This window comes from Halichoerus grypus, chromosome X (assembly GCF_964656455.1).
Source record: "Halichoerus grypus chromosome X, mHalGry1.hap1.1, whole genome shotgun sequence".
In the NCBI taxonomy this organism is placed as follows: Eukaryota; Metazoa; Chordata; class Mammalia; order Carnivora; family Phocidae; genus Halichoerus; species Halichoerus grypus.
The window spans coordinates 130,615,855-130,636,121 of NC_135727.1; the positions used below are offsets into that span (position 1 = coordinate 130,615,855).

General features: G+C 43.6%; 1 protein-coding gene across 7 annotated transcripts in view; it reads right to left on the reverse strand.

Annotated features, from left to right (window-relative positions):
* Nucleotides 1–1,113: 1,113 nt before the first annotated feature.
* The window catches only part of GYG2 (glycogenin 2), a 35,095-nt gene continuing 15,941 nt past the window's right edge, over nucleotides 1,114–20,267 (reverse strand). For 3 of the 7 annotated variants that reach the window (XM_078064346.1, XM_036097805.2, XM_036097803.2), the window contains 6 exons: nucleotides 19,317–19,443; nucleotides 17,478–17,700; nucleotides 16,079–16,210; nucleotides 6,771–6,875; nucleotides 5,579–5,686; nucleotides 1,114–2,980 (listed from right to left, as the gene is read on the reverse strand). In XM_078064346.1, coding sequence (XP_077920472.1) covers nucleotides 2,819–2,980; nucleotides 5,579–5,686; nucleotides 6,771–6,875; nucleotides 16,079–16,210; nucleotides 17,478–17,700; nucleotides 19,317–19,443 — 857 coding nt within the window. In that variant the 3' untranslated portion in view covers nucleotides 1,114–2,818. The remainder of the gene's footprint in view (nucleotides 2,981–5,578; nucleotides 5,687–6,770; nucleotides 6,876–16,078; nucleotides 16,211–17,477; nucleotides 17,701–19,316; nucleotides 19,444–20,267) is intronic. The other 4 variants (XM_036097812.2, XM_036097804.2, XM_036097809.2 and 1 more) reach the window with 3 other exon arrangements.

Below are 20,267 nucleotides of genomic sequence, written 5' to 3' on the forward strand. Positions count from 1 at the left end.
AATATTTCCAAATGAATACAACTCCATAATAAGGAGACAAACCACCTAAGAAGTGGGCAAAAGATGTGCAGTCATTTTACTAAAGAAAAAATGAATGACTAATAAGCACATACAAGGATAATTGGTCTGCGTTTCTTTATTCAGGAGTGGTCGCCTGAAAGAAACCCCATTCTGCTTCAACTTGTTTGCAATCCCACACCAAAACCCATCAGCGCGCGAGCTGCTCAGGTGCATTCGAGTACCACACAATGGTTTCAGCAAGATACGACCAAGTGATAATGCTATACTTTGTTCCTCTACATCTACACACCTTCACCCACCCTGCAAAGTCACCGTATCTACAGGAGCTTCTCCCCACATGGCATTTCCTCCTGCTCCCAAATAATAATGGGAAAATATTTCTAGAACAAGAAAATGTAAACACACACACACACACACACACACAAACTACCTTTTATGTACCCAAATATTAATGATAGTACAGGTCAAATCACATCTCTTGGGGACTCAAACAGTTGTGTAGTCCTGACCTGACATAGCACAGATTCTGCATTGGCCTTATTCATGTAACAACATCGTATTATACCTCTTACACAGACGATATTTAGAAACCCTCAGAATGTTTTGAACTACTCATTTATGAATAAGTACATGTCACAGTGCCTGCCCTACAGAGAACTCAATAACCATGGGATGGATAGATGGACGGATGGATGGATGACTACATAAGTGGATGATTGATAGATGGATGAATGGATGGATGGATGAGTGGTTGGGTGGAAGGATGGATGAATTGCTGGATGGGTGGATGGATGGATGGGTGGGTGAGTGATTGGAAGATGGATGGATGGATGGATGGATGGATGGACTGAATGAATGAATGTGACATTGAAAAACAATACTAGGAAATGGGTAGCTTCCCTAGAGAGACCTTAGGGAATTTCACACAGTGAGAAGTAAACAGTTCTACACATTTTACTGCTACTAGCAATTCTGAAAAAAATGTTGGTGATTTAAATTTACAGACACCCACGTCCCTTCCCTCTGTGACATATAAAATATTATTCTGATGGCTCAGAACACACACAAACACACACCAGAAGGGACACCATGTTGCTGTTTTAAATTTTTAATTGAAGTGCGTTAGCATCCATTCAAATCAGAAGATATAGACCAGAATGCATAACAGAAGTCTGTGTTGAACAGACACCTTAAGCCATTGAACCACTGTCCAGAAACAGGAGTTCTCTTCCCCACAGAAGCTGAACCAGACTCAATATTCATCACCGGACTCCTGCTTCTCAAGTATGTCGGACTCGGGCTCCTGTTTTTCATAACCCAACACCAGGGTACCCAGCACCCATGGTCTTTCCCCAGAACAAGTTTATAGTGTTGCTCTAATGGTTGATTACCATTCCAGCTCAACCCCTGTAAGGCTATATCCATATGGCTATCTTCACTTAGCTCTGGAAGCTTCATATGTGTGATGCCCAACCAAGACTGCAGACCATTAGCCACCCAGACATAAAGGAAACAACCCCTCTGTAACTCAAGTCTTGCAAAAAGCTCACACCACAACTAACATCATGCACTTCCCCACATTCCTCTACCCAAGGGCTCACCTGCTTGACATGATGTAAAACGTGGCCAAACACACCCACCAAGTTATAGCACAACCACCACCACGTGGTCCAAACCTGTCTGTAGGAAACCCTCTGATGTTCCACAGTACATGCATGATAAACAAACCATCCTAACTTTTTAACATTTCCCTCTCTTTAGCACGGTGATGCCCATTTTTAGGTGGTGGCCACAAGCAGTGACCCTGTCGGAGCTGCTCCAACACACTGCATGAATTCACAAAACCAGGATACTTCTGAAGATGAGGATTTCTCATAGAATAAAGCATCCAGTCTCATAAAACGGAGATTTCTCCCCAAAACAGCTGCGTTGAAATGGTCTGGAGAACACAGTGACTCGAGTCGTTATTTAGGACTGAGGTAGTGATATCCAGCAGAGCACAGTCAATTGTGATGGACTGCAAACAGATCTGCCTCTACACAAAGAGCCTCTCCAGATCCTGTCAGTGTGAGTGAGGTGTCATCAGAACCACCTGGAGTAAACCCTCGGTGCTCCCCAACCAAGAAGACGCTCCATCTCCCAAGCCAGCTAGAATCTCCCTTCCACATTACCTCCAGCATTTCCCAAGTCGGGCATCTGCCAACAGCACTTGGCGGTCCCACCAGGATTTGCAGAAGAGAAACAACACCTGTAGTGTTGCTCAGACATGCTCCGCAAAGTCTACATGAGAGTCTCCCTCAAGACGTCTGAACGTCTACCTAGTCCTCAAGGAAAGGACTTTCCATCGTCGAGGCTTCCTGAGGTCCTGAGTACATATACCGGTGTCGTTAGCTTAGGGGCAGAAGGGAGTCTGCAGTGATATCTAGCCCTACGTGGGAGAGCGATGGCAGCACCTGCCCAAGGCAGCATCCCAGAGCTCCTTGGAGCGAGACCAGAGAGCATGATCAAGGGTCTACCAGAAGTTTATCCCTGCTCCCACTTGCTGAGAAGAACTGACGTCTCAGGGGAGCCAAGAAGGCATGGGTAGCTTGGATAAGCAGGGCAGGGTGGTAGAGGGCTTTAAGCTGGGTTTTTTATGGTCTACATTATTTTTGTGAGGCACTCAAGTTGGTCAGCCATAAATAGAGGCACAAAGCTGAACACCTGTTCCCTTCGAAGGGCCTGGAGATGTCCGCATTTGCGGGACCATGCAGCAGAATATTGCCTGACCACACACAGCACAATGCGAACCCTGGGGTTACTGCAGAAACCGGTCCAACTTCTCCTGGATGCGGGCGAACGCATCCTTCCCCATGTAATCGATGCGTCCCTCCTCCCATTTTCTCCTTTCTTCCTCGGGACTCGACTCCTTGACCTTCTCTTCGATGGAAATCTCGAAAACAGACATGGCCAGGTCAACCTAGGGAGGACAAGCAGACAGAAGATGGTTTTTGGAGCCATCCCTGGCGTAACTGAACATCCGGTTTAGTGACTGGGTCTACAAATGAATCTCAGTTCTCTTGAACAAAATACGTGCTGAGTTTAATATAATACTCTTAGAAGAAGATGCTTTTCCTGGCCACGTTTTGTGAAATCTTATAAAATACCATTGTACATGTGTTCACTTTTTCATAAGAAGTGTTTTAATTTTTACCACTAAACCATTTTACACACACACCTGTACCGATTTAATGCTTCCACCCACCGGAAACCTCAATGTTTGGTATCACCAGATATAATCAAACAATGTGAAATCAAGAAAATATTCGCCTTGTATGAATAAAGCCTACCGTAGTTTGGACAGCCTGCGAAAGCCATTTAAATAATAACCACAGTGGTTTTCTGCTTGCAAATGGCAGGGTTTTTATCTTCTTAAAGCCAAAATACGAAACAATACATAAATACACACATGTGCAAACACACACACGCACATTTTGTTTGGTCAAATGGGTTTAAAAATTTCTTACCAAGGATTAGAAAAAGATGTCTAAAAATATGCATGTGCTGATAACACACACACACACGCTATGGGTGACACTCAGGTGTTCCCCAGACGTTGTGTGTGTTGGTGGGATGACACTGGATGCCAGATAGTTAAATTAGAATTTCGATGCTACTGGGCATATGGGACTTTCTACTCTGATTATTTACAATAGTGTTTATAAAGACTTTGTACGGATAACATTCTGTTTTCTACCCTTGTTCCCCTACATCATGTTCAAACATTGCCATCCTGTTGGCCAAGGAAATAGCAACAGTTAAAAAAGAATTATTTTCCATTAGACCTTAGCCATTCTTTCCTCTAAGAGCCCTTGGATTCGGGCTCAGTGCATGTCTGGGAACTAAAATTTTCTGGAATTAACAGGACCCATAGAACATATGGTATACTGTCACTCAACACAAAACAGTGTGGCGACTGCATCCTCCGTGATAACAAGAGGAGATACCTATCTAGGAAAACCACAAACTCCCTTGATTTTATGAAACATGGTATTATACAAAATAGTGAGGGTCATCCACAGTGGAGTGGAGACACTACATAGGAGGAGAAAGTCAACACGCCCCAGTTAAGCGGACAAGTAATGGAGCGCCAGTTTCCTGGGTGCTCACAAGGTCCCCTCACCAGGATGCATTCTAGGCAGGTGCATCACCCTAGAAGGTGGGAGTGTTACCGGTGCCATCCGCTGGGAGCAGCCCTGGTGGTAGGGCTGGTGCTAATCTTTATGAGCCAGGCACAATCACGGATTCTTCCAAACCACTGCTGAGTCTAATCCCCACCCCCATCTCCTGCTTTCCCAGGTGGGCACCCCCGTCTCCACCTCATGGATCAGAGAAGGTAGTGAACTCGCCAATGGTCCCAAAGCCTCCACACCACATGGCTGAGCTGTTAAATGAGGTCTGCCCAGCAGCACCCCCATACCGTGTCACCCCCAACCACTATTTATCCGAATCACTCAGCCTCAAAGTCACACCGCCAGAGCTGAATATGCTCACGTTCCACATGTTACCAGCAGTTTCAGAAGAAACCCTGTCATGGAAGCCTCTAGAAATAAGTTCAAAATAGTGCATTTGGCATTTACTACATTGACAAAGTAAGAGGGAGAAAAAGCGTACACGTTTTCTCCACCAGTACATTCTAGTAAAGGCATCATGCAAACTAAAAATGTATTATAGAGTAGGCCATATTGCAAATATTGCTATAAACTAAATATCTATGTCCCCCCCAAATTCATACTAACCCCCAATAGGATGGTATGAGGACAGGGGCCTTTGGAAGGTGGTCTGGTCATGAGGGTGGAGCCCCCAGGAATGGGATGAGTGTCCTTACAAAAGGGACCCCAGAGAGCAGGACTTCCAGTCCCCAGAACAGTGGGGAAATAAATGCACTGTGTGCATAAGCCCCCCAGGCTACAGTATTCTGCTAATACCCACTGAAACAGACACGTGCTCAATCCTAACTTTCATCAGACACCCAATGCCCGGCTCTAGAGCCATATTAACTATTACTTAAAGACCAAAAGGTGTCATTCAATCGCTGTAAGAAAAAAAAAAATTTTTTTTTTTTGCAATTGCTTTCATTCAACATATCCGTGGAAAGAAGAAAATTTAAGACAAGGACATCTGGAAGAGGAAGGACAGCACTGCATGCGCCATTTGGCTCCAAACGTTCACTCCCTGATTTTTTTGCTTTTATCCTCTTCCTTTGAGACAATGGCTCGCTGGGCAATCAGCAAGAAGAACAGAAAAAGCCCTTGAAAGTCAATTAACTTTTGCAGAACAGTGTTTAAAGAGAGAAAGGCCGTGATGATTAAGGATGGGCAAGAAAGTGACCAAGCACCGCAGGCAAACGCCGGAAAGGAGAAAGACGAATCAGAAGCACCAAGAGAGGTAGGCAGAGTCTTATTTCAACAAAGTCAGGCTGGACATTGAGGTAGCGGTTGGTGCATGAGTACTACCGGCCCCAGTGATGGAGGACAGCACCCAGCAGGAGTGCCAGACAAGACAATTAGGGTACCACCTCCAAAGCATCCTGAGGACTGGGGTCCCCGGTGACATCCACAGGGGGCTCCTGGCTTGGTTCCAAGATTTCCACAGATGGGCCACCTTCTCCTTTATCCGTGGGCTGCTAGAAACATAACCATTCCATCGTTAGTCGGCAGATGGTTTCAGGCGACTACAGTTTTAACACAAGAACAGAGAACTCTGCCAGGGGAAAATAAGATCAAAGGAACGTGTCGTGTCAAAGGCCCTTTCCGCAGACTAGAAAGAGGGGCTTCCCCACTCCCACCTTCTCCCCTGACATCCACCATTTCTCACACAAGATGAGATGCTGGAAGTTTTTATGGGAGGTACCAAAGCTAATTTTTCAGACAGGGATTCAATTACAGTTCACCCTTGAATATGTTGTGAGGTTAGGTGTACTGACCCAAACACAGTCAAAAATCCAAGTATAACTGTTGACTCCCCCAAAACTTAACTACCAATAGCCTGTTGTTGACTGAAAGCCTTACCAATAACATAAAAAGTCGATCAACACATATTTAGCACATTCTATATATTATAGCCTGTATTCTTACAATAAAGTAAGCTGGAGAAAAGGAAATGTGATTAAGACAATCATAAGATGTGAAAATACATTTATAGTACCATACTGTATTTACTGAAAAAAATCCGTGTATGAGTGGACCCATGCAGTTCAACCCTGTGTCGCTCAAGAGTTGACTATAGTTTATACCAAATGCCCATGGAAGCATTTTACTAAGCTCATGTCTCAATGAGCACAGCAGACTCTGAGCTCAATCTTCTGATCATGCACAGTAAAAAAGCCCAGATTCATGAGGGCAAATTTAGCAAAAACAGGGGTAGGACTCATAATCCTTCAATACTGATATTAAACATGGGTCCAAAATCCTACCAAAAAATTTATTTTAAAAGGGAGAATATATGTCATGGTGATGTTACACCTTTGTCATTTCTAATTCTTCCTAAAGGAAAATGGACTAACCAAATGCCCAACAGAAATCTGAACAGACACCCCAGTCCTGTATAGACTAATCACGACAGATATTCAAGATTGGGAAAACCATTCAGAAAGATCACCGGATGAAGAAAAGCATGGGGCACTTCTTTGGTATTCGATGGACAAAGACATGCCAAGAAAACGTCACTAGGAGACACAGAGGTGCGTAAGGAGTGTAAATGAGGTGTACCGAGGTGGTCTGGGTCCCTGAGGAGTCTGCACATTGGGGGGAGGGTGGTGACAATGGGTCACACCTCACTCCAGCGGATGTCTCAAGTTCAGGCCACCCTATTGTCTGTCATAAAGAAAGAAAGAAAAGAAAATTAGGATAACCTTCCTGCAAATATCTGAAAACACCCAATCTATTTTGTTTGCCTCCACGATACAAAGGCAGCGTGACAAGGAACAGGTGCGGGGCAGACGGTGCCAGGCTCACCATTTCCTGCGTCTGCTCCTTTGTCTTGGGCTCACATGCCCCCGTCTTCCTTGTACCTAAGTGGAGCCATATGATGACTTCTCACCCACACCACTGAGATGCAATGTGACTCACCTCCACTGACGCAGGATACACTTCCTACCCTCTTTACTCACAAGTGAGGTGAAGAACAAGATCCTTCCAACCTATTTCAACTGGGGTTCCATGAGAAAACAAACGCCTACAGAAAGCAATTTGAGCAACTATTTTCTCAGTGCTTCCAAGGATGGTCCATAGCCAAGATCATTCCAGGTGCATAGGAGACAATCTAATGCATTGTGTGCGATGGCTGGCTTCAGCAGGAAGGGCTAATTCTCTCTCAGGGAGCCACAGTGGACAAGGGACACCCTAGAAGAAGCTGGACCAGAACTGCAGGAGGATCCTGGACCCCTTGGTGACTGCATGGAGCCCAGAATGCCTTTGCCACCACAGCTGACTGGGACGCAGGCATAGATTTTTACCTACTTGGGGCTGTTTGTTATACAGCAAGCCTAATCAATTCATGGTCAGGAAGCAAGCTTGTACCCACGGGCTGGTACAAGCCCAAAGGCTTCTGCAAGACTAACCTAATCACTGTCTGCCACAGAGGCTAAAGAACATTGACACATTTCCCAATTGTCCCTGCAAACATACGGCAGAAATCATGTGGGTGGGCTGGGTTGCGTCTGTGACAGGAATATAATAAATGCATCTGGCATCTTATTCCCCCTTGAGGCAACCAAGAGGCTGTAGGAAGAATCTGAGCAGAGAGTTCAGCAGTGCTATGAGGCTGAGGAACCCATAAATGATGAAGTATTGAGGAGGGACCCTCTGAACACCACAGGCTTTCATGAGGGACTGCACTAAAAGGAGGACGAGAAATAGAGCAGCTCTTACAAACACAGAAGCCCTATTTCACACCAGCTCAACCTCCAACAGGGCATGGGCAAACCACTTCTATGAAAACTTCCTGCCAGGGGCACCTGGGTGGCTCAGTTGGTGAAGCATCTGCCTTCAGCTCAGGTCATGATCCCAGGGTCCTGGGATTGAGCCCCAGGTCGGGCTCCCTGCCCAGTGGGGAGCCTGATTCTCCCTCTCCCTGTGCACCTCCCCCTTCTTGTGCATGCTCTCTCTCTCTCCCTCTCTCTCCCGAATAAATAAATAAACTCTAAAAAAATATGCAATGTGATGTGTGGTATCAAAAATCAACTAGCACAGAGCAAGACAAGACCAAATGAATGAAGAACAAGAGGAAAAACAAAATCAAACCACAAGAACAGATCCACATGAAATCCAGACATATGATTTATCAGACATAGACTATAACCAAGTGTAAGAAATACTTTAAATGAAATAAAGGGACAAGTTGGAGATTTTCAATGAAGTATGGAAACTGCCCTATTAAATACTTGATGTTTATTGGGGTTCAGAACACAATAACTGAAATTAAGTGTTCAGGATGTGGGTTTAACAACGGATTAAACTCAACCAAAGAGAAGATCAGTTAACTGGAAAATAAGCCAGTAGAACAGAGCATGGAAAGACAGATGGGAGGAAAATGTAGGGAAGGGAGTCACAGATAGAGCAAACATGGTAACAAGTCATACTGAAGATGTATTTAAGATTACAAGAAGTTAGGAGAGTGGGGAGAGGGAAGGAGAGAAAGAGGGATACAGAGAGAGACAGAATGGGCAGAAGGAATACAGGCTCAAGCTACAAACTCCAAGTAGGATGAATACAAAGAATAATAAACCCAGAGCCATGATTATAAAACAGATAACTGAAGCCCAAGAGAGAAATCTTAAGAGCGGCCAGAGCAAAGAGACAAATGACCCTCAAGTGCATAAACATGAGCCTGGAAGACGAATTTGCAGAGAAATAATGGAAGTCAGAAGATTAAGAAAACAACACGGTCAAAGTGCCCTTATAAAAAGAACTGCCAGTGAGAAGTCTACATCCAGTAAAATATGGCCCCAAACGAAGGTTAAATAAAGGAATTTTCAGATATACAAACGGAGGGAATTTTTCAGCATGAAGGCTGAGTGAAAATAAATAATAAAGGAAGTTCTTTGGGGAGAAGACAATGATTACTGATAGAAAGAATGAAATAAGGAATGAAAATAAAATGATATATAGCTAAGTGAACTTGGACTGTGTAAAGTAGCTATAGAATTAAAATATTGTTCTACAAGAATAGAACAAAATGTGGAGGGAAATGGACAGTCTGAAAGCCTTCTGGGGTTCTTCTATTCCCCGGAAGTGACAAAGTCCTAAATATATTACATTATGTCAAGGTTAGGAATGAAAATTGGAATCTCCGGGTAACCACTTAAAAAATAATCAAAATAATGCTAAACTGACATGTAAAAGAGGCTGAAATGGAATAACTAAAAATACATTAATCAATCCAAAGAAAGATTAAAAAGAAAGAAAAAGATTTCTCAAATTGGTGATAATAAAGAGCAAACCAAGGGACAGATTTAAACATAAATATACTGGTAATTATATTAAATGTCAACAAAGTACCCCAGGTAAAAGGCAAAAAGTATTTGGATAGAAAGAAAACAAAACCTCATTCTGAACATCTTAAAGAGTTACACCTTAAACATAAGAACACAGAAAGGTTGACAGGAAAAATGCCGAACGAGATATACCATATCAGTACTAAGCAAAACAAAGCTTTAAGGCAATAAACTTTAGTAGAAATATTTCATAACAATAGAAAGATGTGCCAAGAATATACGGTAACATTAAACGCCTTGCTTTGTTAACAGCCGTTACTGAAGTACAATTTCCATACTATAAATTGGACTAAACTACACGCTGGCAAATTTTGACACAATCAAGAGAGTAAACACATATCATCCCCCAAAGTTTCCATAACAATCTCTCCCTCCTTCCTCCTCCATTCCCAGGGAAGCTCTCATCTTCTGTTTGTCACTGTAGGATTATTTTACATTTCCTACAAGTTTACAGAAATGGAACCACATGGTATGGTTTATCTTTTGTCTGGCTTCTTTGAATCGGTATAATTATCCTTTGCAACTTTGCTGCCCGGATCGATAGTTCGTTCCTCTTCATTACTGAGTAGTATTCCAGTGTATGGATGGACCATACTTCGTTTATACTTTGACCTACTGATGGACACTTGAGTTGTGTCCAGTTTTGAGCTCCTGGGTGACTCAGTCGGTTAAGCATCTACCTTTGGCTCAGGTCATGATCCCAGGTTCTGGGATTTGAGCCCCACTTTGGGCTCCCTGCTCAGGGTGGAGTCTGCTTCTCCCTCTCCCTCTGCTGCTCCCCCTGCCTGTGCTCTCTCTCACTCTCTCTCTCTCTCAAATAAATAAAATCTTAAAAAGAAAAAAACAGATCAACTGCTATTTTTATATGAACATATGCATTCATTTCTCTTGAGTAAATACCTAGGAGTGGAATGGCTAGATCACATGCTAGATGTATGATTGACATTTTAAGAAATTACTGGACCGTGTTTCACTTGCAGATGATGTAATGGTGTGTATAGAATAACCAAAAGAATCCAGGCAGAATCTCAGTGTTGACAATGACACTATTTATCATAGCCTCACAATCCACCAAAAACCAGGAATAAGTCTAGCAAAATGTATGCAAGGTCTTTACTAAAAAAATTAACATATTGGAAGAAATTAAAGAAGATCTAAAAGTAGAAATATACTAAGTCCATCGAGCAGAAGACTCAAACTTTGGTGATATTAATCCTTCCAAAACCCATCTATACCATTCAATGCAATCCCAGTGGAAATTCCAGAAAATTTTGTTTTGTTTTGTTTTCCAAGACACTGCAAAGCTGATCCTAATATTCATATGGAAATTTAAAGGAAATTTAGAAGAGGCAGGGAAAGAAAAAAAAGTTGAAATACTTGCATGACTTATTTTAAAGCCACGGTAATCATGGCAGTGTATTACTGGTGCAAGAGAGGGAAAAATAAAAGAATTGAGAATCTGGAAATAGATCCATCCACTTATGGGCAAAGGAAACATGACAAAGCAGGGGGGAATTAAAGGTGTTGTTGATAACCCATGCTGAGTTAATGATAGACCCCCATTAACAGTTGTGAATGTTGACCCCAAACTCATTCATTACCTAACATCCATTCCAAGTGGATTATACACTTACCTATAAGAGATAGAAACAACAAAAATTCTGTAAGACAACCAAGGTGATTATCTCCATGACCTTAGTCTAGGGACAGATTTCCGAAAGAATAGACAAAACATACACCTCATCAAGGAAATTTTAAAACCTGGCTAAACTTGTATTCATCAAAGGATGCCATGTGGGGACTGAAAAGGGAACAGAGTAGGAGAAAGTATTTATACTGTACTACTGAAAAAGAACTTGCATCTGGAATATATACTAAATTGTTAAAACTCTAACTTAAAAAAAAAAAAAAAAGGAAACACCGGAGGAAGAAAATGTTCAAAGTATCTGAACGAGCATTTCCAAAAGAGTCAAAGCTTGATAAGCACCTAAGAATTGGTTCAAGTTAACTCAATATCATCTCATACGTGCAAAGTAAAAGCACAAAGAGAGGTCCCACATGCTCACTGGCATTTTGGAAGATTGCTGAAGATGTGGAGCAACCAGGACTTCCCTACCCTGATAGCGGTACAAAATCCTTGGCAGAATCTACTAATGCAAAAGGGTACACACGCATGCCCTTTGATCTAAGGACCCCACCTTTAAGGATAACGTCTCCAAAAATGCTTAGTGAGGGCAACAAAATGCATGTATAAGGTTGTTCCTAACGGAGTTACCTGTGTTACCCAAAACAGCAGTGTGTCCACCAACACCAGAATTAAACAAGAAATTATGTCTTACTGCAATTTGATAATATGCAGCCTACGAGAATCAATGAACTACACTCAGCAAGACAAACGGATCTCCTAAAGATGTCAAGTGAAAGAGACCAGACCCAAAAGTAGATACTGTAGGATCCTGTTTATAAGGAGCTCAAAAGCATTCACAAGGAAGTGGTGCGGGTCAAGGTCAGGATAGACTTTCCTAGTGACTGGGAGGGTGCAAGAGGTATTTGGGGTGAGATGGTGGCTATTTAGGATTTTTTTTTTTCACTCTGAAAATGCATCAAGATGTATACTTATCATGTTTGCCCTTTTTTACATGCATGTTATCCCTCAACAAAAAGTTTTATGAAAAAACAAGTAAGATGTTCTAAAAAAGCACAATAAAAACAACCAATAACTTCAAAAACCTAAAGGGCATTCCTCATATTTTCACTAACTACATTTCCCCACCCACGACTGGAGGACAAACACGATACTGGAGGACAAAACACTTGACTGTGAAGACAGTAAATGGCAAATATATTTCTCTAATATACCAATTTATATGGGAAGAAAATTAGACATTCAGCTTTCCTTTTGAAAACTAAGACCCCCTTGTCAATACTGTTGCCATCATTCGAAGGCTGCTATCTTCAATAAGGATCTCAAATTCAGGACCTAGCTCTTTACATTTATAAGAATTTATGAAAATAATCTTTTCTTTCTTTTTCAGACGGGGTTCCAGCTCCCCAAATTAAAGACCCAGAGTCAATAATTCAATACATGGCCAGTAGGTGGCAATGTTGCTGCATAATTAATTCCAAAATAAGGCACGATACCGAAGATACTGTGAAAGCATCCCTTCCTTGTTTTTGTTTTTGTTTTTGTTTTTAAATTCTAGTTAGTTAACATATAGTGTAATATTGGTTTCAGGAGTAGAATTTAGTGATGCATCCCTTCCTTATAAAATTATGAAGACTTCATCGCTTTTAGAGACACATGCTCATCATTAATTAGTCAAGCCACCGAGATTCCTTCAAAAGTCAGTCTTGGCAACGGATTACTCGCAGGTGGTAGGATGGAAAGGGGGGGTAGAGGGGGCGGGAAGAGGGGACTGAAGAATGAAGCAGACACCCTGAAACGCTCCTCCTTGTTTATATTCTTTTTATTCCAGCAAAGTGTTCAATGTGCTGTAGGCTACCAACGTAACTCCCCCAGCTGTTAAGGGTTGAGTCTGTATTGACTTATCCAAGTGGCTTCCTTTCCACTTCCAGCCCTTTCTCCAACAGCTGCCCATTCCTGAGCTCTTGTCTGGATCCGTGTCCTCCTCCCCAGGAAATATGATGCACGTAAGGAGTGCTCACAGTACTCTGCCCGGAGCCCCTTCTCCTCTGAGTGTCCAAGACACACAGGAGTGAGCTTGGGGGGGATCTCACATGCCTGAGTCCCCCACTCTTTCCCTTGGATCCTCAGAGACGACACCCCTCTGGTCATAATTACACATTTCAATAGACAAGGATGCCTTCCCTTGTTGCCTCTTCATGCCTGGAGGATCCCTTCTTCCTCTGAGCACTTTAATACAAATCAAAGTTATACATCCAGGTGGATCATTCTGTATTCCTTCCTCTGGCTGCTTCCTTTGCAATCTGCAGACACAGGTCATTCACTGCAGGAACCTGCTGTTTGGAGATGTCTTCAAAGCCTGGGGTGTGGGAGTGTGTAGGTGAGCTGGAGCAGGGCCAGTCCATTAGAGCCGCCAAGACGAGAGATTGGAGTTCCACAGTTACTTGTGAGGACTAGTTAAATACCCTGAGCCGGGCACACCCATCCTACCTGGGGAGTCATCTCCCCTCTACCGACCCCTGGCCTTGGGCTCAGACTCCATTGAGTGCAGCAAGATGGTAGCCCCAGGTCCCATCTATAGACCCCGATGCCCGTAGGGACACAAGAAGGGCCTCCACTTTCAATGACATTCCTCCTCTTGTATGAGGACTTGTTCTGAACCCACTTTTCTCCAACTCTTGGGATCTTTTCCCACAATCTTCCTTTCCCCAATATTACCCCTTAAGGAAGGGGTAGGGTTTAGGGCCACAGCAAACTTGCCCAAGTGACACCACTATCTTCTGTCATGGATGGAGCCAGCTGTCCCCATGTCTGGGCTGCTGGTGGTGGACTTGTGTCCTTTGTTTGCCACTGTCCAGCTCAGCAGGCATCGAGGAACACCATCCTGAGATGGAGATTCTTTCCATCGGTTTTGCCCAGAAGCCCCGGTCCCTTTTGTAGAAGAGCTCCCCTGGGCCTGGCTCTGCCGGCTTGGATTGAAATGCCGCTTGTAAACACACAGACACAAAGACAGATATCTGTTGTCTGTATCAGAGCTTCACGCACAATTATGAAGCCAAAACTAAGGTATGAAGTAAACACCAAGAAAACCCACAGCAATCAAGGAAATCGAAATTAATGAACCAAATGTTTTACCAGCTATCTGGGCATCCCTTAGCCCAGTCAAGTTGACGGATAAAATCAACCTTCAAGGTGCAAAAAGGGTTTTCTGAGCGATACCTAATTGAGTCCATGTGTCTGCTAAACATTTCGTGGGAATGTTGAATTTTCTTACAGATCCCATTACAGGCGTAGCTCCTGGTGACAGAACAGGGAGCGTTGTACACTCACTGTGAGAGCTTAACAGACCGATTCTTCATGTTCCTGCAACAAGCAGACGTCTTTATTGAACTCACATGTGGCATTTCCTGGGGCCACATCCAGACTGTCGGGGGCTCAGTGTACCATCAGGAGGAATGAAAAACCAGGAAACGCTCCCTTTCTACTATGTCTGTCTTTACCGTACAAAGCTGAGGGTCTTCTCAATCTGTTTGGGTTGATGTGAAATCCAAACTCAAAGGCTATTAACAACTTGACAATGTAATTTGTTCCATATTATAATAAAGAATATAGAGTGCCGTCCGCAGACATGTTTGCTAAAATTTAAACATCGATTGTTCCCAATCAAGACACAGTTCTCCCAAACCTGTTTGAAGCACATGGAAAAATATGACGTCCCTTGACCCCATACCCCAGATCCATCCCCAGCTACAAACTCATAATAATATCAGTGAGAAATGAAGGTAATAAAAATGCTTTTCAACGTGAGGATTCAAGTTCAGAAATCTTTAAACACTGGACATTATTCCAATGTATTCACTCAGAAATAGGGGGTGGAGAAACAATGGCCTCATTTGGTGTTCCCCCTTCTGCGAATAAGATGCGGCGTTGTTTCTCTTCTCTGAGGACAGGAATTCAGCAGACCCAGCCTCAGCAGAAATGAGCACATGGGTCAACATTAGCCTCCAAGTCATCATATTCACATCAGGGGTGTGGCAAAAGCTCTCCGGACGTAGAACCATGTGGTCTGGCAGCTGGGTTCAAGGGAGATGCAAGCAACGCCTTTCAAACATTAAAGTTTGGGGACCCCACAATATCAGGATGAGACCCAACACCTGTTCTCAGGGTGTGTATTATCTTCCTGTGGCTGCCGTGACAAATGCCCATATCTGTTGCCCATTTGGGTGGCTTAAAACAATGCAGACTGACCACCTTGCAGTTCTGGAGGTCAGAAGTCCAACATGGGTGTCACTGGGCTGAAGTCAAGGTGTGGGCAGGGGTGAGTTCCTTCTGGCAGCTCCTGCAGACAGTCCATCTCCTGGCCTCTTCCCGCTTCTTGAGGCTCCTGCCGCCCTGGTTTGTGGCCACGTTCCCTCAACACCAGCAGAACTAGCATCTCCCAGTCTCTGTCTGGCCTCTGTTTCTTCTGTATCATGTTCTATTAGCAAATCTCCTTCTGCCTCCCCCATATGAGGACCCTTGTGACAACACTGGGCCCACCTGGAAAACCCAGAATCATTCTCTGGTGGTCCTCAACATGACCACACCGGCTAAGACCCTGTTTCCAGATAAGGTAGCATGTTCAGGTTCCTAGGATTAGGATGTGCACATGTTGGTGGGGGAGCATTATTCAATGTACCCCACGGGTCACCATGCAATGATCTACGTGAACACAGGAGCTCCTCGAAGCTAGAGCAGACTGCAGACGGGGCCATGCCCTCTCCCTCCCTGGAAGCCCTGGGAGCCCCGGGAGCAGGCTCTCAGCTCTGTCTCCTTGGGGAGCCAGCATCCGATTCTCTGATTCTCCAGGCACACTTGTGTGGAGGGTGGGTACTTACATCTTCCGAATGGCATCCCTTGGGTGAGGGTGGGGTGTCATCTGTGACCATGGTCTGCTCTGAAGGGCCGTCAGCAGGCCAAGGCTGGCTGGACCCCACCGCTGGTTTTGCATATGGCTCCCCGATGCCAGCCTGAACAAAGATGGATGCACTTGGTAAGTCCTCCTTACATCTTTTTAACTCTCCAGCTGCCCTGGGGACCCCAGGACCCATCCGGTCCTTTGTGTGGCCAGCGCTCCCCAGCCCTATCATCTGTACTCAATAAACAGAAGCTTGCTCAAGGAATGCACAAAGACTTAGGAAACCAGGCCCCGAGAACCTATAAACAACCTATCCATGTTCTGAGCTGGCCGTGCACAGAGCCTGACACTCTGGAAACAAAAGCAAGCACTCCCACACCCCTGGGCCAACACAGAGAGCCTCCAGGGCCGTAGGGACCCTGGAAACGTGACAACTCACAAGGTAAGCTCTGATAAAACAGGTGACGGGTGGTCCCCTAGGAAGCTGCCATCGTTCTGGCGAGAAAAACCACACGGCACACATCTCCTAGATTGCTCTCAACGCCTTATTTCCCGGAACAGCCTGACTCCACATCTTGATTTCCCTCCCATAAAACCTGATGCCTAGCAAACTGCCCAGCAGAAAATAAGTGGCAACACAAACACAGATAAACTCCTATTCCCTCGTGTGAAATGATGGGAGAAACTGAGTCTTTCCAAAGAGAAGCAGCACCTAGTTCCACCCAACAAAAACCGTGGCCAAGACTAAAGTATGGATTCTCTTCCATTTCCCATCAATGCAATGGCTGGTGATTAACTGTATGGTACTAATACATGTCCTGGTAAACAATGATCAGGTAATAAAGTTTCCTGGAACCCAATTTCAAGAGGTCTTTTGTACGGCAGGTGTATCCATAGTAAACTAGCTGCACAAATGTGACTATTTAGAGCATGAAGGGTTACCATTACATTTAAAAAAAAATCAAATTGCTATCAATCAAGAGTTTCAAAAATCCTCTTCAGCAACGTCCTCCAACAGCTACTTGAACTGATGATGTAAATTGGCAAGTGTCTCCTTGAACAACATGGTAATCAATCATCTGCAGCCACTTAGCTATGAGTGGCTCTTTCCCTGATGAAGGCGGCTAACTGAAATAATCTACTTATGCACCAACCCTCTAAATCACAGCCACATTTTGGCTCATTAAACATTCATGATTTTGAGCCAGAAAAAAACAAACCAGGGTATCTGCATCTTCAGCATCCTTTATGAAATACAACACATAGAAACAGAAGGGAGCATTTTGAGGAAGTACACTGGGTATCGATTCGATCATGCAGAGAGATCATGGATCATGCCCATCCTCAACTCCTGCTTTCAGAGGGTGTCACCCACTTACGGAGTGTCCTGGAGATTCGTGTTCTTCCTCACCCCGGAAGCTTCCGTAAAGAGGGAGGATGCTGTGCTGGTAGATTTTCCACCAGAGGTTAAGGAAGGACGTCTGGTGCTGGTTGGCCAACCCGGAGCCCTCCTCCAACACCGAGCCCATCTGGGAGTTGTATTTGTAGTTCCATGGCTTTGTGGGCCCCAAAAAGTGGACTACCTTCACACTTGAACCGAATCTGAGGAAGAAACACAAAGCATTCTACTTTCCACTTGGAAGGCAGCTATGCTCACCACTATACCACCAACGCTCTACTTTCCACTTGGAAGTGATCACACACGCAGGGAAATTCCCCCACAACCACGAGGCGTGTCAAAGACAGCAGCACGTGAACACTTGTTTCAACCCTACTATGTGGACCTGCTGTTATTTTCCTTAAAGATATATTTTTTTAAACAACCAATATTGGGAGTATTTTGTTTTCTATCTACCAAGGAACATAATCATAACCCAGTGGGGAATTCCCTCAAACCAGAAGAATAGGGGCGCCTGGGTGGCTCAGTCGTTAAACGTCTGCCTTCGGCTCAGGTCAGGATCCCAGGGTCCTGGGATCGAGCCCCACATCGGGCTCCCTGCTCCGCGGGAAGCCTGCTTCTCCCTCTCCCGTTCCCCCTGCTTGTGTTCCCTCTCTCACTGTGTCTCTCTCTGTCAAATAAATAAATAAAATCTTAAAAAAAAAAAAAAACAGAAGAATAAATCAAGAGTCTTCTAAAGATGAACGGTATGGTAGGTAGCCCAAAACATCATCTCCTTAAAACAACAGGGACTGAAAAAAAGAAAAAATCACTTATATATAGTAGACAATGCAAGGTGAAAACAAGAAAATTGGCTTCTCTTTACAAGACTGTGAATTTTCTCCTCTCAACCTTTTTAAACATTTTTCCCCATAATCATCTTCCCATGAAATTTTAACACTACGTTTGTATCGTATATCCATGTTCTGTATGTACATCTCTGCTTTATTCGTTAAAAAGAATAGGATGTTTTCACTCCCTGAGGACCCACTTCTGCTCCTTAGAGGCAATATGTTCCCTGTTAAAAATGCGTGCCCTAGAATTATCCTTTCCCTAGATTCTGCTCCGATTTTCCACTTTTGTTTATAACAACATCACCCACAGCAGCGAATCTCAAACATTTTGGTCCTAGGACTTCTTGACATTCTTAAAACGCATGGAGGACCAAGAGCTTAGCTTTGTCCATGTGGATTCCATCTGTCTATATTTACCACAACAGACAACAAAACTAAGAAATCTGAAAACGGATTTAATCAATTCGTTAGAAATCAATCGACCCACGAGATGTGGATGTTCATTTCCACACTTTTTCATGAAAAATAACTGTATTTTCAAAATACAACTGTCAAAAGAATGACTTTGACCATTTCAAGAGGAGACAGCTGCTTTCTTATATCTGTCTCCATTCAGTGCATTGTTTTGTGTTTTTTAATGCATTGTTTAATCATGTCATGGAGTTTCTGTAAAATCCCCCCTCCCCGTACACTTACAAAGAACAAGAAGAAAAAATAACATCTTAGAAGAATTATTTTTTAAGTCATTTTGACCGCAGACGTTCAAAAGAACTGTGGGGGAATCCCTCAGGGGTTCCTTCGACCACCCTTTGGGAACCACTATCATTAAGACTTGCTGCTTTGACTACCTATAATTTAAAGCAATAGGCAAACAGAGGGATGATCTAGTTTTTTCCTCCCCAAATGCCAAAAGCTGATAAAGATTCTAGAGACAGGGCTGCTGGAAGGCAGCAGGCATAGAAGGATCTAGAAAGTGGAGAACTTACCGTTTGAAAGCAGGGCTGTAGGTGTATGCCGTGTTACTGCTCAAGTTATAGATGAACGGTAAGTGCTTGTGGATGTCTGCCGTTGACCAGCTACTGAAGAAGCTATTCAATAAGCCTTGATCTGCCCCTAAATGGTGAACATACACCCAAGGAGGTTAAGGTACAGCGCTTCGAAGAATTCAAGATGTGTTTGAAGGGCTTAACATACACACCTGCATGCAGGGTCCCATTATGTTTCTTTTCTCTGCCCACTACAATATGACCGTTCATCTCAAAAAGGACTGATCATCCATGCCATTGATTTTAACAGTGCATATTCTCTCCAAAACTCTCCACCCATAACCCAAACCATTGATAATAAACCCTCGTATTGTCCCCAAAATTCTTCACTCCTCCCGTAATGAATTCTATCCAGTAGCCACAGTGCTTTGTGGGCAACTCCTTGTCCTTACCCAGAGATGATTCTTCATCAGTCTACTATTTTCTTTTATATGACAACAATCCTAGCATTTTCCCCATCTATTGATGCCCATTCAAGTGAAACATCAGCTTCTCTTGCTTACTTGAGTTGTTCCCTTTATTTTCCATCAGGGGCTGGCCAACTGAGGCTTGCATCCATTTTTGTAAATAAAGTTTTATTGGAACACAGCCGTGCTCATGTAAGCCTTATCAATGGCTGCTTTCACTCTACACCTGCAGGGTTAAATATTTGCAGCAGAGATCATATGACCTATGATGCTGAAAGAGAATCTATTATCTGGTCTTTAGAGAAATGTTTACCTACCCATTTTTGTATGATCAGGATTGGGGAACCATTCTTCCTACTCACTGAGGATATTTTCTTCAGTGGTTTTCTCTGTTGCGTGTTTACTTACTAACTTCACTTATTCCTATCACCCTGTCTGGCCGTAGTCTTCTACCACATCTTTAACTGACTCATGTCATTCACTT